The sequence below is a fragment of the Pleurodeles waltl genome, chromosome 4_1 (assembly GCF_031143425.1).
Source record: "Pleurodeles waltl isolate 20211129_DDA chromosome 4_1, aPleWal1.hap1.20221129, whole genome shotgun sequence".
Classification (NCBI taxonomy): domain Eukaryota; kingdom Metazoa; phylum Chordata; class Amphibia; order Caudata; family Salamandridae; genus Pleurodeles; species Pleurodeles waltl.
The window spans coordinates 989,162,435-989,185,846 of NC_090442.1; the positions used below are offsets into that span (position 1 = coordinate 989,162,435).

At 41.7% G+C, this 23,412-nt stretch overlaps 1 protein-coding gene across 50 annotated transcripts in view; it reads left to right on the forward strand.

Moving 5' to 3' along the window:
* Positions 1-23,412, forward strand: part of LOC138288307 (mucin-19) — a 1,675,551-nt gene that overhangs the window by 115,707 nt on the left and 1,536,432 nt on the right. For all 50 annotated transcript variants that reach the window (XM_069229764.1, XM_069229784.1, XM_069229763.1 and 47 more), the window contains exon 5: positions 13,555-13,575. In XM_069229764.1, coding sequence (XP_069085865.1) covers positions 13,555-13,575 — 21 coding nt within the window. The remainder of the gene's footprint in view (positions 1-13,554; positions 13,576-23,412) is intronic.

A 23,412-nucleotide genomic window follows, 5' to 3' on the forward strand; every position in this document is an offset into this window, starting at 1 on the left:
CGTTTTTCTTGCCGCGGAACAAGCTGTGCATCGAAAAGTTCGGCGCACGGAGCGTCCAAGAGGAAGAGAGAAGTCTTTTTGGTCCTGAGACTTCAGGGAACAGGAGGCAAGCTCTATCCAAGCCCTTGGAGAGCACTTTTACAGCCAGACAAGAGTTCAGCAAGGCAGCAGGCCAACAGCAAGGCAGCAGTCCTTTGTAGAAAAGCAGACAGGTGAGTCCTTTGAGCAGCCAGGCAGTTCTTCTTGGCAGGATGTAGTTTCTGGTTCAGGTTTCTTCTCCAGCAAGTGTCTGATGAGGTAGGGCAGAGGCCCTGTTTTATACTAAGTTGTGCCTTTGAAGTGGGGGTGACTTCAAAGAGTCTCTAAGAAATGCACCAAGCCCCCTTTCAGTTCAATCCTGTCTGCCAGAGTCCCAGTAGGGGGTGTGGCAGTCCTTTGTGTGAGGGCAGGCCCTCCACCCTCCCAGCCCAGGAAGACCCATTCAAAATGCAGATGTATGCAAGTGAGGCTGAGTACCCTGTGTTTGGGGTGTGTCTGAGTGAATGCACAAGGAGCTGTCAACTAAACCTAGCCAGACGTGGATTGAAGGGCACAACAAGATTTTAGTGCAAAGAAATGCTCACTTTCTAAAAGTGGCATTTCTAGAATAGTAATATTAAATCCGACTTCACCAGTCAGCAGGATTTTGTATTACCATTCTGGCCATACTAAATATGACCTTCCTGCTCCTTTCAGATCAGCAGCTGCCACTTCAACAGTGTATGAGGGCAGCCCCAATGTTAGTCTATGAAAGGAGCAGGCCTCACAGTAGTGTAAAAACTAATTTAGGAGTTTTCGCTACCAGGACATATAACTACACAGGTACATGTCCTGCCTTTTACCTACACAGCACCCTGCTCTAGGGGTTACCTAGGGCACACATTAGGGATGACTTATATGTAGTAAAAGGGGAGTTCTAGGCTTGGCAAGTACTTTTAAATGCCAAGTCGAAGTGGCAGTGAAACTGCACACACAGGCCTTGCAATGGCAGGCCTGAGACAGGGTTAAGGGGCTACTGAGGTGGGTGGCACAACCAGTGCTGCAGGCCCACTAGTAGCATTTAATCTACCTGCCCTAGGCACATGTAGTGCACTCTACCAGGGACTTACAAGTAAATTAAATAGTCAATCATGGATAAACCAATCAGTAGTACAATTTACCCAGAGAGCATATGCACTTTAGCACTGGTTAGCAGTGGTAAAGTGCCCAGAGGTCAAAAGCCAACAACAACAGGTCAGAAAAAATAGGAGGAAGGAGGCAAAAAGTTTGGGGATGTCCCTGTCAAAAAGCCAGGTCCAACACACCCCCATAGTGCACTGACATTGGTTCTTTTCTTTCCACACCAGCCAGTGCAGATCTGTAACAGCCACCCCTAGTCACTTTCTGACTGAGGTTTTTTTGACATTTTGTCAAAGCATTTTTTGAGAAAACTTTCTACTGGTATGTTTAGTAATGTCCCCAAAGAAACCAATGGGTCTTAAACCCTGTGGTGCCTCTCACAGGCAGATGTCTGTGAAAGACCCACACTTGATTTGTTTGTGGTGCTTAGAGCGGGATCACAGCTCTAAGTCTGCGAGGACCTATTCTAGACCTGCACCTTCACAATCTCTTCCTGAAGAAAGAGAAGTTCAAGATGCTTACCTTAGCTTAGATCCTGCCTGCAATGGATACCGGAGACTGGTTGGTTGCGTTGGACTTGCAGTATGCATATTTACATATCCTGCATGCCCACAGACGTTACTTGCAGTTCACGATAAACCAAGAGTACTTTCAGTTCGCTGACCTCCCCTTTGACCTTACCAGCACCCCTCGGGTGTTCAACAAGGTGATGGTGGTGGTTGCAGCACATCTGTGCAGGGCAGGGGTTCCAGTCTTCCCCTATCTCGACAATCTGATGTTGAAGGTGGGCTCGCCACAAGCAGTAGTCTCTCACACCCAGACTACGGCAAAATTCCTGCACTCACTGGGCTTCACTATAAATCTGCCAAATCACACCTGACTTCATCTCAGATGCTACTTTCATTGGAGCTGTTCTTGACACAACGCGGTTTTGGGCCTATCCTCCTGAATTGCAAGTTCAGGATATTCAGGCTATGATTCTGATGTTTCAGCCTCTATCCTGTATTTTGGTGAGATTAACTCTGAGGCTGTTGGCCTCATGGCCTTCTGCATCCTGCTAATAACACATGCCCACTGACATATGCAGGCTGTGCAGTGGGACCTGAAGTCCCAGTGGTCACAGCATCAGAGTATTCTCTCCAACTTGGTCCAGATCTTAGAATAACCACGAAAGACCTGCAGTGTTTACTTACAAACTACAATTGGGTCAAGGGCCGACCTACCTCCCTTCCCCAACACGGGCTGACTGTAGTGGCAGATGTGTTGCTCTTGTGCTGAGACAGTCATTTGGGAGAGGTGGAGATCAGAGGACTCAAGCTCCATATCAACTTGTTGGAGCTTCAGGAGGTCTAGTTGGCACTGAAAGCCTTTCTTCCTTCCTTCAAGGAAAGGCTGGCTCAGGTGTTCAGGGCCAAGACCACCAGCATGTGGTACTGTAACAAACAGGGCTGGGTGGGGTTCTGGACCCTTTGCTAAGAGGCCCTGCACCAATGGACATGGCTGATCCTCCACGGTATTTCCCTGGTGGTTAAGTACCTGCCAGGTTCTTTAAACCCCAGAGTGGACAAACTCAGCTGTCAATGCCTAGCAGATCACAAATGACATCTCTACCCAGAGATGGCGCAAGGTCTTTTTCAAGATTAGGGTGACATTGGTTAGATCTATCGCCACCACAGAGAACATACAATGTCAGCAGTTCTGTGCGCTGGAGTGTCCAAGGCTGTGCTCACTCGGAGATGCTTTTCATCTTAATTGGAGCTCAGACCTCTTTTATGCCTTTCCACCAATACCCATCCTGTCCAGATAGAGAGTATGGTATCCCAAACTCCTAAGCCTGAGCATTAGTCCTACTGGCTGACCTTTCGGGAGGATCTCCTGTAGCAGCAACAGGGCAGGGTCTTGCACCTAAATCTGTATAACCTCCACCTTCATGCATGGAGATTAACAGGCAATAATTAACAGCTTTCAACCCTCCAGCCGAAGTCTGTGATGTTATCTTGGCAGCAAGGCATCCCTCCACCAAGATAGTATATGCCTGCCACTGTGAGAGGTTTGTGACATGGTGTGCAGACAAGAATATTGACCCTCTTGCTGTATCTCTTTCTAAAGTTTTGTTGTTTATTCTTTCTCTAGCCCAGCAGGGCTCTGCTCTGGGCATTGTTAAAGATTATTTGCCAGCCATCTCGCCTTTCTTGTTGTTTCGGACTAACAATCTCAGTTTAAGTCCCCTGCTGTGACCTATTCTTTTAAGGACTTAACTATTTCCTCCAAGATCATTCATGATGTCCCGATGGGACCTCAACCTGGTCTTAACATTTCTCATGTGCACGCCCTCTGAGCCCCTGCACAATTACTCAATTCACCTACTCACCATCAAAACAGCTTTTCTGGTGGCACAGCATTGGCCAGGAGGGTCAGGAAACTGAAAGCATTCTGTGCACCCTCCTTACACAACTTTCCATCCAGACAAACTGGTTCTCAGGACACTTGCTTCCAAAAGGTTTGACACCTTTTCATGAAGGTCAGAATATTACCTTGCCTGCCTTCTTTGCTGTGCCTCACAATTTTAAAGAAGAGGAGAGACACCACCACCACCCAAAAGAAGGCAAAGGCTCTGCAGAAATGAAACTACTTAAGATTGTTAGTGATCTGCATAAAAATCTGCTATGCGCCGGCCAAAAAGCATCCTGCTGAGGGCTTGTACACTCATTATGCCAGAGCCAAGGGTGCAACCACTGTGTTAGCTCAAGGAGTACCTGTCCTGGGCATCTGTGAGGCAGTAAAACAGGCGTCACTAGACACATTCACTAAACATTACTATCTGTACAGTCAAGTCTGTCTTGATGGGCATTTTGCCTGTTCAGACCTACAAGACTTTTTGGTCTAATCTGTTTGCAGACCCACCTCCAGGGAGGAATTACTTTGGTGTCTCTTCTAAGGTAAGAAAACCTGCAGCTAGAAGTCTCTATCAGATGAACGAGTTACTTACCTTTGGTAACGCCTTATCTGGTACAGACTATAGCAGCAGATTCTTTATGTACCCTCCCACACTCTCTGCTCTGTGAACTGATTTCTTTATATGGTTACTTTTTTGAGGCCCTTATTACTGCACACCAGTGCGCAAGCATTCTTTGTGGCTCTGTGCTTTCAGCAAAAGAAACTGATGTCAGTGCGCTGGGTTGGCGCCTATATAAGCACCACACATGTGACATCTATCATGGATGATACTGATGTGGAGCCAACGATGCCATCTACTGGTGCGCAGGAGTACTCAAAAATTCTCAGGATTCAGTCTGACGCCTAGGGACTATTCTAAGGTATGATATCTGCAGCTAAATAGATTGTCTACCCGAAAAGGCGGTACCGAAGGTAAATAACTTGTTCGGTTGCGCCAAAGCTCCTTAAATCTGCTCAGTCCTGCCTATAGGAGCTATTTGTCTTTCAGTGATGAAACAGAGGAAAATATTCTGTTTGAACACATGGTAGAGTATCCAGCGCTTCCAGTGCATCTTCTCGAGACTGCCACCTGAAGACTGATTTTACTTTATTTACTTTAAGAAAGTTGAGGTGATTATTATTTTTCATCATATGTTAAACGAGAGGTATTTGTACATTGATCTTGACCCTGCCCTTGCAATTGTTGCCCTGCATTCTTTACTTGTCTGTTTCTCTCAGCACATGTGGTGGCCCAGACTCACTGGCCACGTTTGAGTTGGCTATTCCTTTGTGTGGTGCCTCAGCCTGCTGTTTTGGAGGAATGGGAGGAGCTGCCTGCAACTACGCAAATGGCAAATGGCGTGTACAGTGCAGCAAAAACTGAAATTATTACCACTGGTGTTACCAGGCCTAAACTCTAAAGTCTTACTTTCACAGCAGTTCCTCAAGTCATATCAAATCACCCCTCGACCTCGGTCTGTGTTCCACCCAGCTCAACACTTAACACGACCTCAGTGACGTCACATTTGACTGACTGAGTATGCATGCTGCTGGCTCTTACCTTTTGTTACAATTCCGCAGTTCTTCACTCACTGCCACAGCTCAGCTGCAGTTCTGAAAAACCTTCCGGAGCAACATTTGACAAGTTTTAAGCGCTTCATACTGACTGCCGGTCCAGTGTTGCACGCCCAAAATCAAATGCATGAATGCAATAGGCGAGCACTTGTGCTACTGTTCAAAGATATCTTTTAAACATTAATGATGCCTACAAAAACTCTCATCTACAAAAAGTAACCAGAGTTGTTTAGAGTTGGAACTGATAACGCGTCCCTTTATGTCAATTTTATACACATTAGGACTCGTTTTAGGCCAATGAATCTTGTGACCCAGTGGTGAGACACCGTAGGACGAGATAGCTGATCAATATGTCAAGCAATATATCAATAATGTCATCAATATTCACCACTATAATACACTTTACCTTGGTTATAGACATTAATCAAATTGTCAACGCAACCATGACCTCTCAGCCATGAATAACCACACCTTTTGATAGAATTTTATGAATTTTATTCCCTATTGATTACAATCTACAAGCAGAAGAGTCAATCTCAATATCAAGAAGCATAAAAGCATAGTCACAATATGGCAACTATAATAAGATTTCATTAATGCAAGAATCACAAACATAAGAACATAGCACGGCGTGAACATAGATCAGAATACAAATAATATCACATAAGTCTCAGTTCAGCATAGCGCAACGCCAGTCTTTGTCTATTTGCGTCAGTCAGAGTGATTACCTACCCTAACCACCAATTAGCATCAGCATGTTGGACTTCATGCAAAATAATTGAGAACATCAATTTAGAAAAATATCTAGCTATGGCCTCTATAAAATAAGCAGTTGGTACCTAGAAAGGAAAAGCAAACAGACAATTACAAATCACATTGTCATAATTACCCTCCAGGAATAGGTCAGCACACAGGATCAGTCTTCGTCTTCAGGACATCAGTCGAATCACCATCAGTCTAACTTCGTCTAAAGAAAGGGGGACACTTCCCTCATAAGGAGGAGAAGTGTAAGGGGCAGTCTATGGGTGAGGATAGTTTATTAAGTCTCAAATCACCAAACAGAGTGACAGAGTTTCTAGATGAAATCAATAGCATTCCCTACCTAGTTCTAACGTCCCTTCTGTGACAGGAGTTTTCATCCCTTTTTCGTAATACCTTCCCCCAAAATTCTATTGGACATTCACTATACCCCACTATCTTTAACCTATCAAATTATACATTAGGTAATCCCAATTGTCACCCCACGATAATTTATGACACTTTGATTGGTCTTCATAATTGACGTCTTCGAAGGTGGCACATCCGGGGGGTTTTCATCACCGCTTGGCACGTTTCTCGGGTCATGAGTTCCTTTGTCCATGGTAAAATGTCCTTGTACATTCTTTCATTTATTTTTGTTTCAAAATTTGTATAAAACTCATACTAAGGCAGCTAGCATGCGGATGAGAACAGGATAGAATTTGTTACATAAAACGAAGGAAAAGAACAAATGCAGGGTCATGGCCCTTTGCGAGTCAGCACACTGAAAAACAGAACAATATGCTTTAATATGAGAGCTAGGCAGCTAAATCTTCAACTCACGCTAACTTAAGGCCTAAGAAATTTTTCTATACAATGCAATATCATAAATGTTAATATAAACCATAGCATGAACAGTTTTACTTATTATTATTAGCTTCACGTATATAATTGTGACCACACACATTATAGTCGAATTTTCAGATGCATATTTAAGCATTACTCTAATTATTGTCGTTTTTCTATGCAGCATTATTAATCATTGATATAAGCATTTCACGTCCAGTATATGTAATATTTAAACTAGGCTCTCTCAGTCCCTCCTCTGATGACGCTCGTCATCACACTAACCTTTCCCTTGGCCTTTCACTTTTAATTTTTCACCTTGCGCATAATACGCATGTCAACATCTTGTCCTTTATGTGAACTTTCCCAGATTTCATTGAACATTTTCTCTCTTTCACTTTCTTCGTTTCTCCTGGTTCTTTTAGTCCAATTTCTCTTTATTTTGTCATAAATTTTGCATGCCTCCCATAATCCTAATAGACAGACCAAAACAATTAATAGACCCATCAATATTTTTGCAAGTACCCCATTCCAAATGCTGGTAAACCAGCTCCCAACTCTGGCAATTCCCTTTCCAAATTTCTCCCATACACCAAGTTCTTTCAAATCCTTCAAATCTGTACTATCTCTAGCAAGGTTAGTAAGCATACTTCTAATCTTTTTACTGTTATCCGGAATGAACGAGCAACAATGACGCTCGTTGAGCATCTTGCAGACCCCTCCACTCTTTTCTAAAAGAATGTCAAAAGCAAGCCGATTTTGAAGAGTCATAGCTCTTTCTGCAGCAAGTTCAGTATCCATCAGGAGTATAGCCCCTGTGAAATTTGTCAGCATGTTATCCACAATAGTAGACAACTTTTGAATCTTCATAGAATTCAAGATAACCCCCACTGAAGGGATTATAGCTCTGAATATATCACCAATGACAGCCGCCACTGATTCTCATTTTTGTCTAGGATGTTGTAATTCAGACGTTTCAGGTATTTGTTTTAAGTCATCAATCTGGTAAATCTTTGGGAATACTATTCCCAAATAACATGTCCCATACCATCCCTTAGGGAGAAGGTAATAAGCATTAATCCCACAGATGTAATAGATCCCAGGGATCGCTGGATCCTGTCCATTCAGCATAAAGGTCCATTTACTCTGAAACAAAAACACATACCTGCACTCACTCGTTCCCACAAACAGATTGTCCTGCTCAGATTTTGGCCTATATATACAAAGCCTACCTACATGTAATGCATCTGTAGCTAATTTTCCTTGTGTCTTGATTGCAATATAAGCATAATCATTTGCGTACGTGCGTTTTTCTAACCCTTTTTCTAATCTCTCTTTCAATGCTTTGCGTCTATCATCAGTGTGATCTAAGAAGCTTTTTTCAACAGGTAATAATAAGCAAGTCAAATTATTGCGATGTGCATAAGCGGTTCCAAATGTAAGCGTCGGCTCAAAGAATCCTCTATTTTTATATCATGTTCCTTAGCTAACTTATTTAAAAATTCAATCACAGGCACAAAAGAAAACACAACATCCAAGTTTGAATAAAAGTATTGCACATGCTCTTGATTATAGAATCTTGTTAGTAGCAAGCTGCAACTAATCCCATAAGTAAGAGGGTGGCTATGGTAAGTAACTCCCTCCTGCACCGATGAAGGAATCTTAGTGCATACATAACAATCTTTCACATCCATGGTTTCCACACACTCATTTAGCAAGCGATAGAAGACATTAGTTTCCCTTTTGCATTAGTTCCCTCATGCATGTGTCTTGCATCCTGCTCAAATCTCTCCCACGGTGTTAGTGTGGTAGTTTCAGGTTTTAAGTAGCATTAATAGTTTCTTTTTCTATCCATGGCATTCCCACAATCACTCCCACAATTATTATTGCACACACAACACCTATTATAAGTCCTCGCCAACCACACACTCAACTTTTCTTGCTACTACTTCTATTATAAGCCATGTCTGTATAGAATCAGATAGTAAATCGACAATCAACTTTAAGGATGATTTATAATATTCTCTTGCTCTCAGCGTATATTTATAGCGTCTTCATTCACTCCAGGACCCCCTTTTGTCAAATCAGGTTAGCAGCTTGTCGTAATCAGGTTTCTTAAAAGTCAATCCGGTTCTAATGTCACTTTCGGTAAGTTATAAAGTCTCTCTTTCAGTTTTCAAATTTTCTAATTTTAACCAAGCTTTCCTCAGATTTGTTCAGGTACCGTAGTATTGGCCTGGTACTTCTCGATCAAAACAGAATGCTAGGAATTCTTGTTGCCATTCAGATGTTGTAGCATACGCCCATTCAGGTCCTGTATATCTTCTGTTTGCGACTCTTTTTCTTTTCAGCCTTCGTTCACCCTGTTGTTCTCCTTCACTTAGATCTTCCACTGAAGATGTATCGTTCTCTTCTATTATTGTATCTCTTGGTACATCTCTTATCTTGAAGAGTGGTCTATCTGGCCAGTTATCACCTTTATGCATCTTCTCTTGATGTGTCTTTTCAGGACGCTGGACAGCACCCTCCTCTTGTGATATGGCGTTCTCACTTGATGGACCTGCAGCTGTCTCAGAAGGCTTTGGCTCACTCTGATTTCTTTCTACTATTTCTCCTTCTTCTCCTTCTTCTTCTTCTTCTGGGTCTGTACCGGGTTTAAGTTCTAACCCGTATTTGTCTACTTCTGGGAGAACCTCTCCTTGATTTAGTTCTCCTGCCGCCTCTACTGAGATAGGCACTCTGTCACCCCTCTCGAACTCATTGACTGCTTGAGGGACGAGGCTGTTCTCAGTGGGCTCTCCAACAGTCTCGGTTTCTTCTTGACTGTTTTCTGGTCCTGACACTTCTCCTCCTGAGGCTGTTGTGCCGGTAACTTCAAACTCCTCTTCAGCAGGACACGTCACCCTTTTTGTGTGACTGGCATGTATCCAATTGGGAATTCCGGCACACTTTACAGCAGTATTATTTGTCAAGATTACTTGATATTGCCCTTTCCAACGTGGTTCTAGACACGATTTTTTCACGTGCTTCTTGACAACCACCCAGTCACTAGCTTGTAGAGAGTGGCCTGGATCACCAATCGGTGGCAATGTGTTAGCTTCCACCTGGTGAGAGAAAGAGCGAATCACATCATCCAAACCTTTGCAGTAATCCAATACCATATCATCTGTAATATTCACTAGCGCATTTGCAGGTACTGCTGGTAATCTCATAGCTCTACCCATAAGGATTTCATGGGGGGATAATCCCGTTTTCTTGTCTGGGGTGTTTCTCATTGACATCAGCACTAAAGGTAATGCATCTGGCCATTTCATATTATTAGCTGCCCACATTTTTGCCATTCTCGATTTCAAAGTACCGTTCATTTGTTCTACTAGTCCTGATGCTTCGGGGCGGTAGCTTCAATGCAGCTTTTGTTCGATTTTAAGTGCTGCACATAGTAGTTTAATCACCTCATTGTCAAAGTGTCTGCCCCTATCTGACTCTATAGAGACCGGAAACCCGAACCTTGGTATCAGTTCCCTAAGTAATAGCTTTGCAACTGTAAGACTGTCATTACTGCGTGTGGGATATGCCTCAATCCAGTGACTGAAAACACACACAATCACCAACACGTACTTCAATCCTCCACAGACAGGCATTTCAATTAAGTCCATTTGCATCTTGTTGAATGGACTGCCAGCTCTCCCAATGTGGCTCAAAGTTACCACGGTTCCTTTCCCGGCATTCATCTGTTGACAGATGATGCACCTGTGACAGGTAATTTCTGCGGCATTTCGGAATTTTGGGTTGAACCAGTCAATTTTAAATGACCTGATCATTGCATCTCTTCCAAGGTGAGCCTGACCATGGTAAACTCTGGCAAACTGAGATAGAAGACTGTTTGGCAAGGCTAGTTACCCTTCCTCTGAGACCCACAAGTCATCAGCCCTTTGTAGACATTGCATTCTTTGCCAAGAGCGTTTCTCTTCTTTACTTGCACAACTCTGTAATGTTTTTAACTCATCTAATGTGTCAACTACCCGCAATGCAAGGTTCATACATGTGTCATTTTCAGTTTGTGGTAATAATTCCCATTGCTCCTTGAACGATATACAGTTCAATGCGCAAAACCTTGCGACTTGATCTGCATAGCCGTTTCCCATGGACACACAGTCTTGTGATCTAATATGGACACTGCATTTCACCACGGCAATTTCAAGAGGTAACTGAATTGCATGTAACAAATCCTTTATTTGCTCACCATTTTTCACAGGAGAACCAGATGAGGTCATGAAACCTCTCTGTGACCAAAGTTGGCCAAAATCATGTACAATTCCGAATCCGTATCTGCTTTCAGTATAGATAGTGACTCTCAAATTCACAGCTGCGTGGCATGCCTTAGTAAGGGCAATTAATTCTGCCACTTGAGCGGAAAACACTCTCTCGAGCTAGGAAGCTTCAACGATGCCAGTTATAGTGCATACCGCATAACCAGCTCTTAATGTCCCAGCGGAGTCTCTTAGACAGGACCCGTCGACAAACATGATACAGTCATTTTCTTTCAATTGCGTGTCCTGAATGTCTGGACGAGGTTTGGTACATAACTCGGTTACCTCAAGACAGTCATGTTAAAATTCTTCCTCATTTCTGATTTCAGTGTTTTCAACAGGAAGTAAAGTTGCCGGGTTCAATACATTACAACGTTTAAGGGAGATATTTGGTGACCCCAGTATGATCGTCTCATACCTAGTGAGACGAGCATTTGTCATGTGCTGAGTTTTAGTTCAAGTCAACAGAATTTCAACTGAATGTGGAACCATTACTGTTAGGGGGTATCCCATGACTATGCCTTCACATTGTGTAAGGCTCTGACCAACTGCTGCGGCTGCACGCAAACAACCCGGTAAGGCTGCTGCGACAGGGTCCAAGGTAGCTGAAAAATATGCTACAGGGCAATTTGCATCTCCATGGACCTGTGTTAAGACAGACAAAGAACAAGCATCACGTTCATGACAAAACAACAGAAAAGGTTTTGTATAATCAGGCATCCCTAATGCTGGTGCCCTGCACATGCATTCTCTTAACTCCATAAATGACTCAAGTTCTTCCTTGGACAAAGCTATAGTATATGGCTCATAGTTGATCTCTTTGCCTGTCAGCTTTATCAATGGTTTTGTAATGATCGAGAAGTTGGGTATCCACTGGCGACAGTAGCCCACCATTCCCAAAAACATCCTGACATCCCTTTTTGTCGTCGGAGGGTTCATTTGCAAAATGGCTGTTATTCTTTCTTTCGATATTCTCCTGGACCCTCTTTCGATCAAATGCCCTAAGTATTTCACTTCTTTTTGACAGTATTGTAACTTTCTGGTTGATACCTTATGCCCATTCTTTCCCAGAGGATTCAGCAATGTAATGGTATTGTATTTACAACTGTCGCTAGTTTTGGACGCAATTAGCAAGCCGTCAATGTACTGCACAAGAATTGATTTAAAAAGCAGCACCAGGGACTCCAAATCCTTTTTCAATATCTGATTGAAGATGGATGGTGATTCAGAAAACCCTTGAGGAATTCTGCACCAACTGTACACCTTATCTAGGATTTGAAACTGAACAAAAATTGGCTGTCCTCATGAATAGGTATCGAAAAGAAGGCTTGTTATAGGCCTACCACAGTAAACCATTCAGCATCGCAGGGAACCTGGAACATTATTACTGCTGGATTGGGCACCACACAACAACATTTTATCACAATTTCGTTTATTTTTCTTAAATCTTGCACAATTCGAACTTTTCCACAAGGCTTCTTCAAAACCATTATGGGAGAGTTACACGGACTGCTTAAAACTTCTTTCAGGACTCCCTGCCTGAGAAAGTCTGCAATTATTTGTGACACTTTGATTGTCTTCATAATTGACGTCTTCGAAGGTGGCACATCCGGGGGGTTTTCATCACCGCTTGGCACGTTTCTTTGGTCATGAGTTCCTTTGTCCATGGTCAAATGTCCTTGTACATTCTTTCATTTACTTTTGTTTCAAAATTTGTATAAAACTCATACTAAGGCAGCTAGCATGCGGATGAGAACAGGATAGAATTTGTTACATAAAACGAAGGAAAAGAACAAATGCAGGGTCATGGCCCTTTGCGAGTCAGCACACTGAAAAACAGAAAAATATGCTTTAATATGAGAGCTAGGCAGCTAAATCTTCAACTCACGCTAACTTAAGGCCTAAGATATTTTTCTACACAATGCAATATCATAAATGTTAATATAAACCATAGCATGAACAGTTTTACTTATTATTATTAGCTTCACGTATATAATTGTGACCACACACGTTATAGTCGAATTTTCAGATGCATATTTAAGCATTACTCTAATTATTGTCGTTTTTCTATGCAGCATTATTAATCATTGATATAAGCATTTCACGTCCAGTATATGTAATATTTAAACTACGCTCTCTCAGTATAGAAAGGCTAAATATGAAGTAATTGCTTGATTTCAAAACAGTGATCATGGATTTGTACTTTGAACCATGAAGAGATGGTAAATGTTATCCTCACAGGTTCTGAATGTATACTACATAATTGTTTAATTTATTGGTCAAAAGAAAAAATGTATTCTATATCATGAAAATTATTTACTGGTGTGGTCAGTCAATGTTTTGAAAAGTATATAGGTGGATGTGTAAATGTTAAAAAGCTATTTGAATTATAGCTGTTATTTCTATTTATAGTCCTTTTTTAGATGAGCTAAACTGCTAGAAATATAGACAAAAATTAAACTCAAATATTTCACTTTATGTTGCCTTTCAGATGAACAAGACGTGGACTTGGGTATGCTGACTTAAGTTATTTTACTCTTATGTCTCTCTCATCTCGTGAACAATGCAATTATTTAAATCTGTTTTATCTGCTTGAAACGTGGTATTTTGCTCACTTTGTGACACACACAACATATTATACACAGCATTCCTGCATTCCAATTCTTAAGGCCGGTAGACACATACGATAGAGCAATAAACTGTAGTACAATTCTACATCTCCGTTTAAACAATTCACTAAAAGTTAGATCAGTAAGTGCATATATTTATTTCCAGACACAAGTATATTTTAATTGTACTGTGATGGTATCTTGAAAAAATGTTCTTCATTATGAATATCAGCGCTTGGCACTCACCCTAGTGAATGGACTCTAACTCACCCTGCTTCTCTCATTTAACTGCTGATTTGTTAACCCAACATGTAAACTGATGTAACTGAAAGGTTACATGAAGCACTTTATGAATCAGTTAGTGTGAGGAAAATGGGTATATATGGTATGGTGTGGTTGTGCAACCTCGTGTGGAACAGTTCTTTGGAGTAACACACCATTAAACAAATGCTTGGGATGCACACAAACCTCTGTTCTAGGTGTCAATTTGGCAGATTCTCAGTGGTTTCAGGCAACTGCAAGGAGCTGCTAAACACAAGTTCTGGATCCCACTTCTAGGAAATAGGGTGTATTATATGGTATGACTGTGCAATCTCACTGTGTAATACACTTACCAACCCCTTTAGGACCAGTAGGTTTTGTTTGTCAAACCTTCATCTGAACCCTGGGTAGCTGTGGCTCTGAGCAGCAGTTCTTACACAAAGGAAAAAGTGTAAAGTATTTTACAGCATCAAAACAAATGAAGAAGAAATCAGCAACGCTTAAGAAATCTGACACCAATTTATAAAAAAATACTTTATTTTTATGTATGTTTAGACACCACTATGAAAAAGATCCACGAAGAGTCCTTCATCTGACCTTCTTCCAGTCCAGTCAACATCAGAGTTCTGGGTGCCAGGCATGCCCTATTTACGCTCAGAAAGTATCCACATGGTAGACGTGGTGTGTAGCCAATGAGCTTCCAGGTTCCTGACATCCGGATGACCATTTCCTGTGAAATGTGGCATCTGGATATCCCAAGATGCACTATTCTACCCACTCCCAAAATGGCAGAACCCCTCTCTTGGTCTCCAGAGATCCTAGCCCAAACAAGGGGTGCGGCTACCAAGGGCGCTACATGCCCCTAAAAAATGTTTGACCATAGGTTTCTCTTTTCCTTGCCAGATCCCAGCTAGTCTGCCTAAACAATGGGGCTGCTCTTCTCCCAAGTATTCCTCATTTGCGCTTCAAAGGCAGCATCAGCTTTGGAGCTCCCTTTTTGAGCCAACACCTGTGTACGTTCCTGAAGGTGCAAGGTAACATCTCTCTCTGGTGCAGGCCCCTATTGTCTCCTTTCCTGGGAGTCTTTAGCAGGTCTCTATAAGAGGGCAGAGAGCTGACTCAGACACAAGCTCCTTATGCATCTGTTAAGGGCACAAGAGATTGAAGGCAACAAAGTGGCAACTTTTTAAATGTTGCACTCTGTTACTAGGTACTTTCATTTCGAATTGAGAATCCAGTCAGACTTAAATTATTGAGTTGTTTGATACCTTGGAATATCAACTTTGGTTGCGCCATTCAGGAGTTAGCACAGCTGAGGGGTCAGCGTATAACCCTGTATTTGCCAATTTGGTGACCAAGTCTCTCCACAGTAAAAACAACAGTTTTGCATTTTTTACATGCCAGAACATGTCATATACATGTTCTGCCTGTAAAATATGATGCACCTTGCTTTAGAGCTCTGCAAGCCTGGCATAGGGGAGACTTACACATATTGTAGAGGGAGGTTTGACTTTGCCAATGGTTGTGGGGTATTGAAAATTAATTAAAAGCCCAAAATAATGACAAATATATCCTTGAACACCTTGGATGCAAGTAAGGGGAGATGTGCGTTCATGGAGACTCCACACTTTCACTGCCTTTAGCCAAGCCTACAAACCCGACTGGGAATAACACCATGAGTCTGTGAGCTAGATGTTATTGTCTGCTACTTCAGGATGCGGGCTTTCCAATGCTCGACAGTTGCTGAAGCTGCATATCACAGTCCAAATGCAAGATTGAGGATAAGCTTTGTGGATCTGCCTAGACATTTGAGTGACACCAGATTAAGGTGATTTAAGGCCAAAGTGCTGTGAGGCTCTGTACCTGTTTAGCCCTGGGAGTGCTGCAAGACTTGTGGCGGCTGGGATACATCACACTATAAAGTGGACAAGCTGCAGTGTAATTCCGTGCACAATTAGCCTTATGAGTGGATGCAACAGCAAGGCAGCCTGGACCAATAGACTGGTACCAGTATATTGATGGCTGCTTCTACCTTTTGATTCTTAACAAGACTTTTGTAGCTCAATGTATCTTCCAATTTTTGCTACAAGTTCACTATGACACAGGCTGTGAAAGCGGCAGGCCCAAGGAAGGATAGTTGTATAGCTTCATTTTCCACTCCAACAGCAGCCACAGTGAAGTGAAGTGAATAAAAGATATAAAGATAAAACAAGCAAAGAAGAGATGCCCTGCTGGTATTGAAGATGATCTCCTGTGACTCTTTCAATGTTGTAAGTGTGACTGCTTGCTCAGGGAGCTGGGAGTGGGCCAGATACCATACCATGTACAAGGCACAGAGGAGAAAATAGTGATAGTATGCACCTTTTCCCTGTTTACTCAGGCTGCATTTATCTTTTTCATGAAGGCTCACCTGCTTAGATTACCCACCAAATGAAGCAAGCCTAATCACCAGTCTCAGATAAAGACTAGCACTGTTAATGATAGCATCTCTTCAAAGCACAAGGACATGCATTAAGGCTGTAAGAAATTGAACAGTCTCCAGCCTGAAACACAACCCTGAAGCTCAGATAGAAGCCCACTTGACTCACATAAAGAGAGAGATAGAAACAAGCATTGGCAATACCAACAGGTCTTGCCTACGCAAAATCTATTGGCTTTGCCAATGTCTTTTAGACATGATGTAGAGTAGTGTGGCTGCTGTGCAGCATATCTGCAAGTTGGAAAGAGTGCTATGATGCAGCCACCACTGGTCAGGTCATAGTGCTTTTTTTTCTTATGGTGGGTTGTGATGGGCAACACAGACAATGGGAGAGAAGGTGGGAGGAACAGGCAACACAAACATCAGGAGGAAGAGTGGGTGTTGGGGATCAGGCAATCTGACAGTAAAAAAGCATTATGACGCAGCCAGCACTAGTCATATCATACTGAGGTTTTCTCTTATGAGGGGTGAGAGTGGCAACACAGATAATAAAAAGGTGGGGTGGGATGGAAGAGGCAGCATGGATGCTGGGAAGGTGAGGGTTGGGAGGGGCAGAAATAATACAGATGAGGAGAGTGGGAGAGAAAAAAGCAATATAGATAAGGGGGGTATAGGGGGTAAGAAGCAACATGGACAATAGCAACAGGAGTCTGGGGTAGTAGGAGAAGAAGCAAGATGGACATTGGGGAGGTAGGAAGAGAAGAAAGATGCACAACAGACAATGGGGTGGTTAGTGTAAGACGCAACACTGACTATGAGGTGGAAGGGGAAGAAGCAACACAGACAAGAAGCAACATAAGAAGAACCAGCACAGAAGAAGCAACATGGGGAAGAACAAATAGTACCTAATCACCATGTGAGCAGCAGAAGGACACTTATCAAGATAAACCAATCAGTACTTGATCTATGCTCCTCATGAAATAAGAGGCAGTGAAGCCAGTACACGCTTACCAATTAGGGGGGAGCAAATGAGAGTGGCAATGACACCAATGAATGGTAAATAATGGGTAGGCTCCAAGCCCCTTCTACACAATAGCTCTTGCAAGCAACAGTGCTTGATTGCTGCTTTAGGAGATACCTAAAAACCTCTCAGGTTAGTGTCAAAGTGGGAGCCTGTCCTCATTTCTCCGAAAGGAGATGCTGTAGCTAGGACAGCTTCTTTGAAAACAGTGTCTGTCACCACAAGAAATAACAATAGTGTTGAGCACTCTTTAAAAAAGAAAGGTTATGTCATTTAGGTTAACCAAGCACTAAACAGCTGTTTTGGACTCTTCTCTGATTTGGAGAAACATGGCTTTAGTGCAAATGGTTCAATCACAGATCACCAAAATACACTAAATGTGATAATCTAAACTTCAGACCCTCTATTAGCTCTATTGCTACAATATCCTCTACTTCTAACCTAAGTGAAAAATGTTGGCTGCAAATCCCAACTCATATAACTCACATTTATGCAAATTAATTGATCAAGAATGTCATAGGAGCACATACTCTTCTGACACAAAAATTAATCAAAATACCCTATATGAGAATGACCATTTACTGAAATCCTAAGTAACTGATAGAGTTAACTAAAACTTGTGCCCTAAGGTAACTATAACTCGCGCCCCCACTATGCACAGTTTTTTGGTCAAACCTTTACTGCAATTATTATATTGATATTATCAATGATGTTATCAAAGATGTCATGAGTAATTTGTGGGGTAATTAGCAGTGCATGGCGAGGGCACAAGTTATAGTTACAGACAGGCATTAGTTAAAATGTGAGCTTAACTATAACACCCCAGTAACCTTTGTTTGATTAAGTGAATTTCTATATTGTTTAAAATATATTTTCTAACTATAACATGCCTGTAACCTTTGTTTTTTTCATTGAATTGCTATGTTTTTTTTAACGTAAAGTAATTTTCATTACTATACGTTAGTCCAACCACAGACGTGCACAGCTTTGCCCATGTGCAGCAGCGGTAGGATGAAGTGCCTGGCCTCTGGCCAGTCCCTGCAGCCAACCCCCCTAACCATCCAAACCTGAGAGAGAGAGAGAAAGTGAGAGATTGAGAGAGAGAGAGAGAGAGAGAGAGAGAGAGGTTTAGGCATTGATGAATGATATACTTAAAATTAGATATTTCGGGACAAATCGCTAAGAAAAATGTTTTTGTCAATTAAAAAGAGTGAGATCACTTTTCATTATCTAACCTAATTAGCAGTTAAAAAACAAAAACCACTAAAGCAGGAAATGGTCACAGACTCACCTAGACTAGAACCATTAACCTTTAGTATGCATGTCAGAGACCTTAACCACTAGGCAAGAGGTAACACCTTACTGGGAAGCGTCCAGACATAGCTATGACATTTAACCCACAAATTTAGAGGGAGAAAAAGACTTCCATGTTCACGCTAAGCTAAGCTAAGCGATACTAGGATTTGAACCTTCAGCCTACTGAGTGACAGCATAAGGCCTGACCACTAGGCCAGAAGTGACTGTTCTACTCTGCATCCAAACATAACTATAACATTTCTACCTGAAAATTCCAATAACAATCTTTCTCATCCATCTTTTCGAGGGATGGAAGAAAGAGAGAGACAGGACCGGGGGAGTCTGAAGGCTGAAGGCCTCTTTGGTCCGAGCTAGCTCGCCATGTCATGCATACTTGTGGGAGCAATGTTATCATCTGTTGCCACGCATGCAAAATCACTTTCTGAAAGGGAAGAGTTTGTTCTGACTTGTCGGGAGCTGTCAAAGCTCCCGCCAAGTCAGAGCAAACAGCTATGTCTAAGGAGTGGGCACCCTGGCACATAGCAGGAGCAGGTCCTGGGGGGAATGGCAGTCCCGGGGGCCATCTACTGCTCCTTGAAAGGGGCCTTCCTCCAGCATAAAATAGCCCAGAGAGGTGGTGGCCCCCTGGCATTGTATTTCATTAAAGCCAGGGTGAGGTGACGGTCCCCAGGGCTCTGGAGGGGGTGAGGGTGGCGAGCACCCCCCCCCCTGCATTGTATTTCATTAGAGCCCTGGGGACGTGGCGGTCCCAGGGGCATCAAAATGCCCTAGGAGGGGGGCCTCGTCCTTTATTTGAAAATGTCCCTGACCTAACCCACACATGGGGTTCATAAAAACAAGCACCGGAGCCTGCACTTGTTTTTTTTATTTTTTATTTTGCTGTGAATTTGCAACGTTGTGGTAAATCCATGGCAACATTTTTTTTTAAAGTGCTTCTTTTGCCCTAGTGGGGGTCCCTCTGGGTGTACCTATCCTGGCCCATTTTCTTGTTTTCTCACTTTTTTTTCTGTGGCTCGGATGAAGCATCGGCAGCCAATCAGAGCTTTGCAGCTCCATGGACGAGCTCTTATTATACCCAGAAGTCATCGATGAGGATCTGCAGCCCTAGATATACAAATTTATTTTCCCTTTAATATCTCAAAAACTACTGAATGGATTTACATCAAATAACTAAAAGCATAATCTGCATACTGAAAGCTACTTTTCTGCCAAATTTGGTGTAATTCCACCCAGCAGTGTGGTCATGTTCAAAACACCTATGGAAATTAACTTGGGAAACAAAAGTTTTTTGACCTCCCCCCTTTTTTACAGCCCCCGCTTGATGGATCACCCGTAAACTTTCCATGCACAACAAAAATCACCAGCACACCTTTTTGTGAAGATTTTGTGAAGATTTGTCAAACGGTGGCAAGTCAAAAAACTTTTTTTCTATGGAAACATGGGCCTAACTATAACTACATAGTGGTGACTGCCATGCGTTAATATTTATCTATCTATCTGTATATCTATATCTATATATATGTCAAAAACGAAGTTGTCCTCATGTGAAAGTGCACTCCCAACAGGTTATATAAACGGGAAGAAAAAACAAAGCCAGCAACTCATAGTGAATTCTTTAAGCAGTTTCATTATTTCAGGCCTTAGGTTATAAAATCATCTCTGGGCATGTGTTTCTGAGTCAATCCCTTCAACAGCAGAGAAAAATATAAAAGTGTTTCACCCTCATAGGTGTAGCCAGTGCTGGAAGTGTTCCAGGCATTTCTTTCTTAGTAAAAAGACCGGCATGGCTTCAGCTTGTCTAATTACAGGCACCTGATTAGTCTCTTTAAATACCAGTCCGCCCCAGTGGGCCTCTCAAGTGAGTAACAGTGCATGCTGGTTGTGGTAGTCCTGCAATGTTTTCATTCTGCCCCAAGTGGGTTGCTGGAGCCAAACGAAATAATGAGACAAAGTGCAAAACCTATGAAGGCGAATCCAAAGTAAAATTGTCAGATTTGCTGTGAATATCCCAACCTGATTGCTTTTATGTCACAATCCATTTTTAGTCACACAGACCTGCTTCGATGTGCAGTGGTGCTGATTTCCCGGCTGGACAGGCCGGTTAATTATCAAAAACAAAGTTGTCCTCATGTGAAAGCCCACTCCCAACAGGTTATATAAATGGGAAGAAAAAGCAAAGCCAGCAACTCATAGTGAATTCTTTAAGCAGTTTCATTATTCCAGCCCTTAGGTTATATAATCATCTCTGGACACGTGTTTCTGGGTCAATCCCTTCATCAGCAGAGAAAAGTATAAAAGTGTTTCACCCTCGTAGGTGCAGCCAGTGCTGGAAGTCTTCCACGGGTTTCTTTCTTAGTGAAAAGACAGGCATGGCTTCATCTTGTCTAATTACAGGCACCTGATTAGTCTCATAAACGAAATAATGAGACAAAGTTCATAAATACTTTACAATGTGTTCCTAAGTTAAGCCTGACTGCCGTTATGCCAAGCTGCGAAAGAGTTAACCACAGAACAATGTAGTGACTTTCCTAGTTCACCCTGACAAGGCTTTTAGTTGTTGCCTGAGTGGGACGTTGACCCTCCTCAGTCAATAACCTGATGTCTAGTAAGAGGTCTGATGGAAGGTTTAAGAAGCTTTTGTGGTATCTCCTCCATGGGATTTGTTTCAAATGTTTGTCTTTACAAGTCTTGACCTCTCAGAAAAAACAACCTATGCCATTAGCTGTGATCAACATACTCTATTCCATTATATTTCCCTCACTTATCACCCACACGTTTATGGCAAAATGATGCATGACAAATCCTGTGGGATATCACGTCAGATTATGTACATCTGATGGAGACCACTGGAACAAACGTCAAATGACTTATTCCCTAGAAAAGAGAAGATTAAAAAAATATGCTTCTTCAGGCCTATAAAAATCATAAAAGTTACTTGATGTGCAGGTCGAGTAGCTTAAATAACCTACTCAGTCCTGTAATGTACTTGACCCGGGAATGGGTCTCAAATTGTGTGGTCCTAAGCAAATATTGTATTTTACAGTCGCCTTTTTCTTCATTCTCACATATGAGTGCACCTTCTAATATGTGAGCCCAGCATTTCTGCAGTAAACAAAATCCTTGTTTGTTTGATTAAATACACTAAATGTTTGCTCCATGTATAATAAATCTAGTCCACATATGGGGTACACACGATCGATGCATGACTTGCCTCTTAGTTTACTAATAGCTTTGCCATCAGGGCAGGAGTGTTTCTTAGTTTATGTTTAAGCACTCACTTTTACTAAATATATTACTAAAGCATGATGTGGTAGTGCACTGTCATTTACAGATAGTAAATTTCCAAGAAATGTCCAAAAACCTTCCCACTAACTTGCAGCTTTACTGATAAAACTATATAATGTATTAACAATAATCTGTGAAAATCGGGTTTTAGAAAATATGTATCATTTGCACATCACCAAGTAAAGTGTCCTGATTTTATTCATTCTATTTAAATATTTTTTTCATCACACAGAAGCAGAAACAATGGTCTTTCACAGCTACTGAAATATATTTTGAAATGTTTGTACAGTTGACTTAGCTGTATAAATGTTGTGTGTTAGGAAAAACGTGATACCAAAAGCCCTTCATTTCACATAGGTCAGACAGTTCGCCCTACAAAATCCTGGAACTCTGCAGTCACAATGAAAAGTATTTGAATTGCAAGAAGACAAACTGACTTTTGACCTCTGTCTCTGAACCCAGAGCAAATGTGACAACAATAAGTTTCAAAGGCATTTTAAATGCTAATTTAGTTTCGACTGAACAGAACATCTCTTCTTTGTCCACTGAGTGGAATCTAAACATAGCACGACCTTATAAAATAAAACTGGTCTATTTTTGAGCCCTGATTTTCAACTCATTATCATATTATGCATGATGTATGGACAGACAGCATGTACTTCTATAGTTACCTCACAGTTTCATAAATATGAATGATTTCCACCTTTGTGTCTCATTCAGTCTATTGGAACATTGATGGAGTCAATTTAAGTACAGATGATCATAAGTAACTGCACCCTTAATTTCACAAAATACAGTAGTAGAGTAAATGTTGCGATGTCAAACAGGAATGCGTTTATTTTGGCAAAGGAAACGTTTGAGAGAATGGAATATTTAGCTAAAACGTTCTCACTAAATTCATTCATACCTTCCGCAAATTGCCATGATATGCCATTTATCCTTTGCACAATGAAAAGTAAATTATCTCCAAGATTATCATAAGTAACAGTTAAATGCATTAGGTGGCATCGTTCATTTTTAATAGTTGTACCCTTTGCCATTTTAGCTATTTACATGTATTATTCCAAGGATGTATCCCACTAAAATATAATACAAACAAAGGGAGGCTGCATGAAACTAAATTTTATGTCATGAAAAATATATCTTTGTTTTTTTTAACAATAATGGGTATCCCAGCTCTGTATGAATATTTTCTGGTTAATCTGGTATGAAAGCAGCAGTGGCAGTGCTACTTTCTTCCTGAAGGTACATACATCAGTTAAGGTAATGCTTTTGCCATCTTATCTCGGAGCCAGTCTTATAATTTTGCACACTCAGTCATTTGACCCTGGTGACAAGGGAAGGCTAAATCCTTTCATTAAATGGATTCCACTGGTAAGAGGGGTGCACAGTGAACATTTACTTATTATTCTTCTACCTCTCCCATAGGATAACATT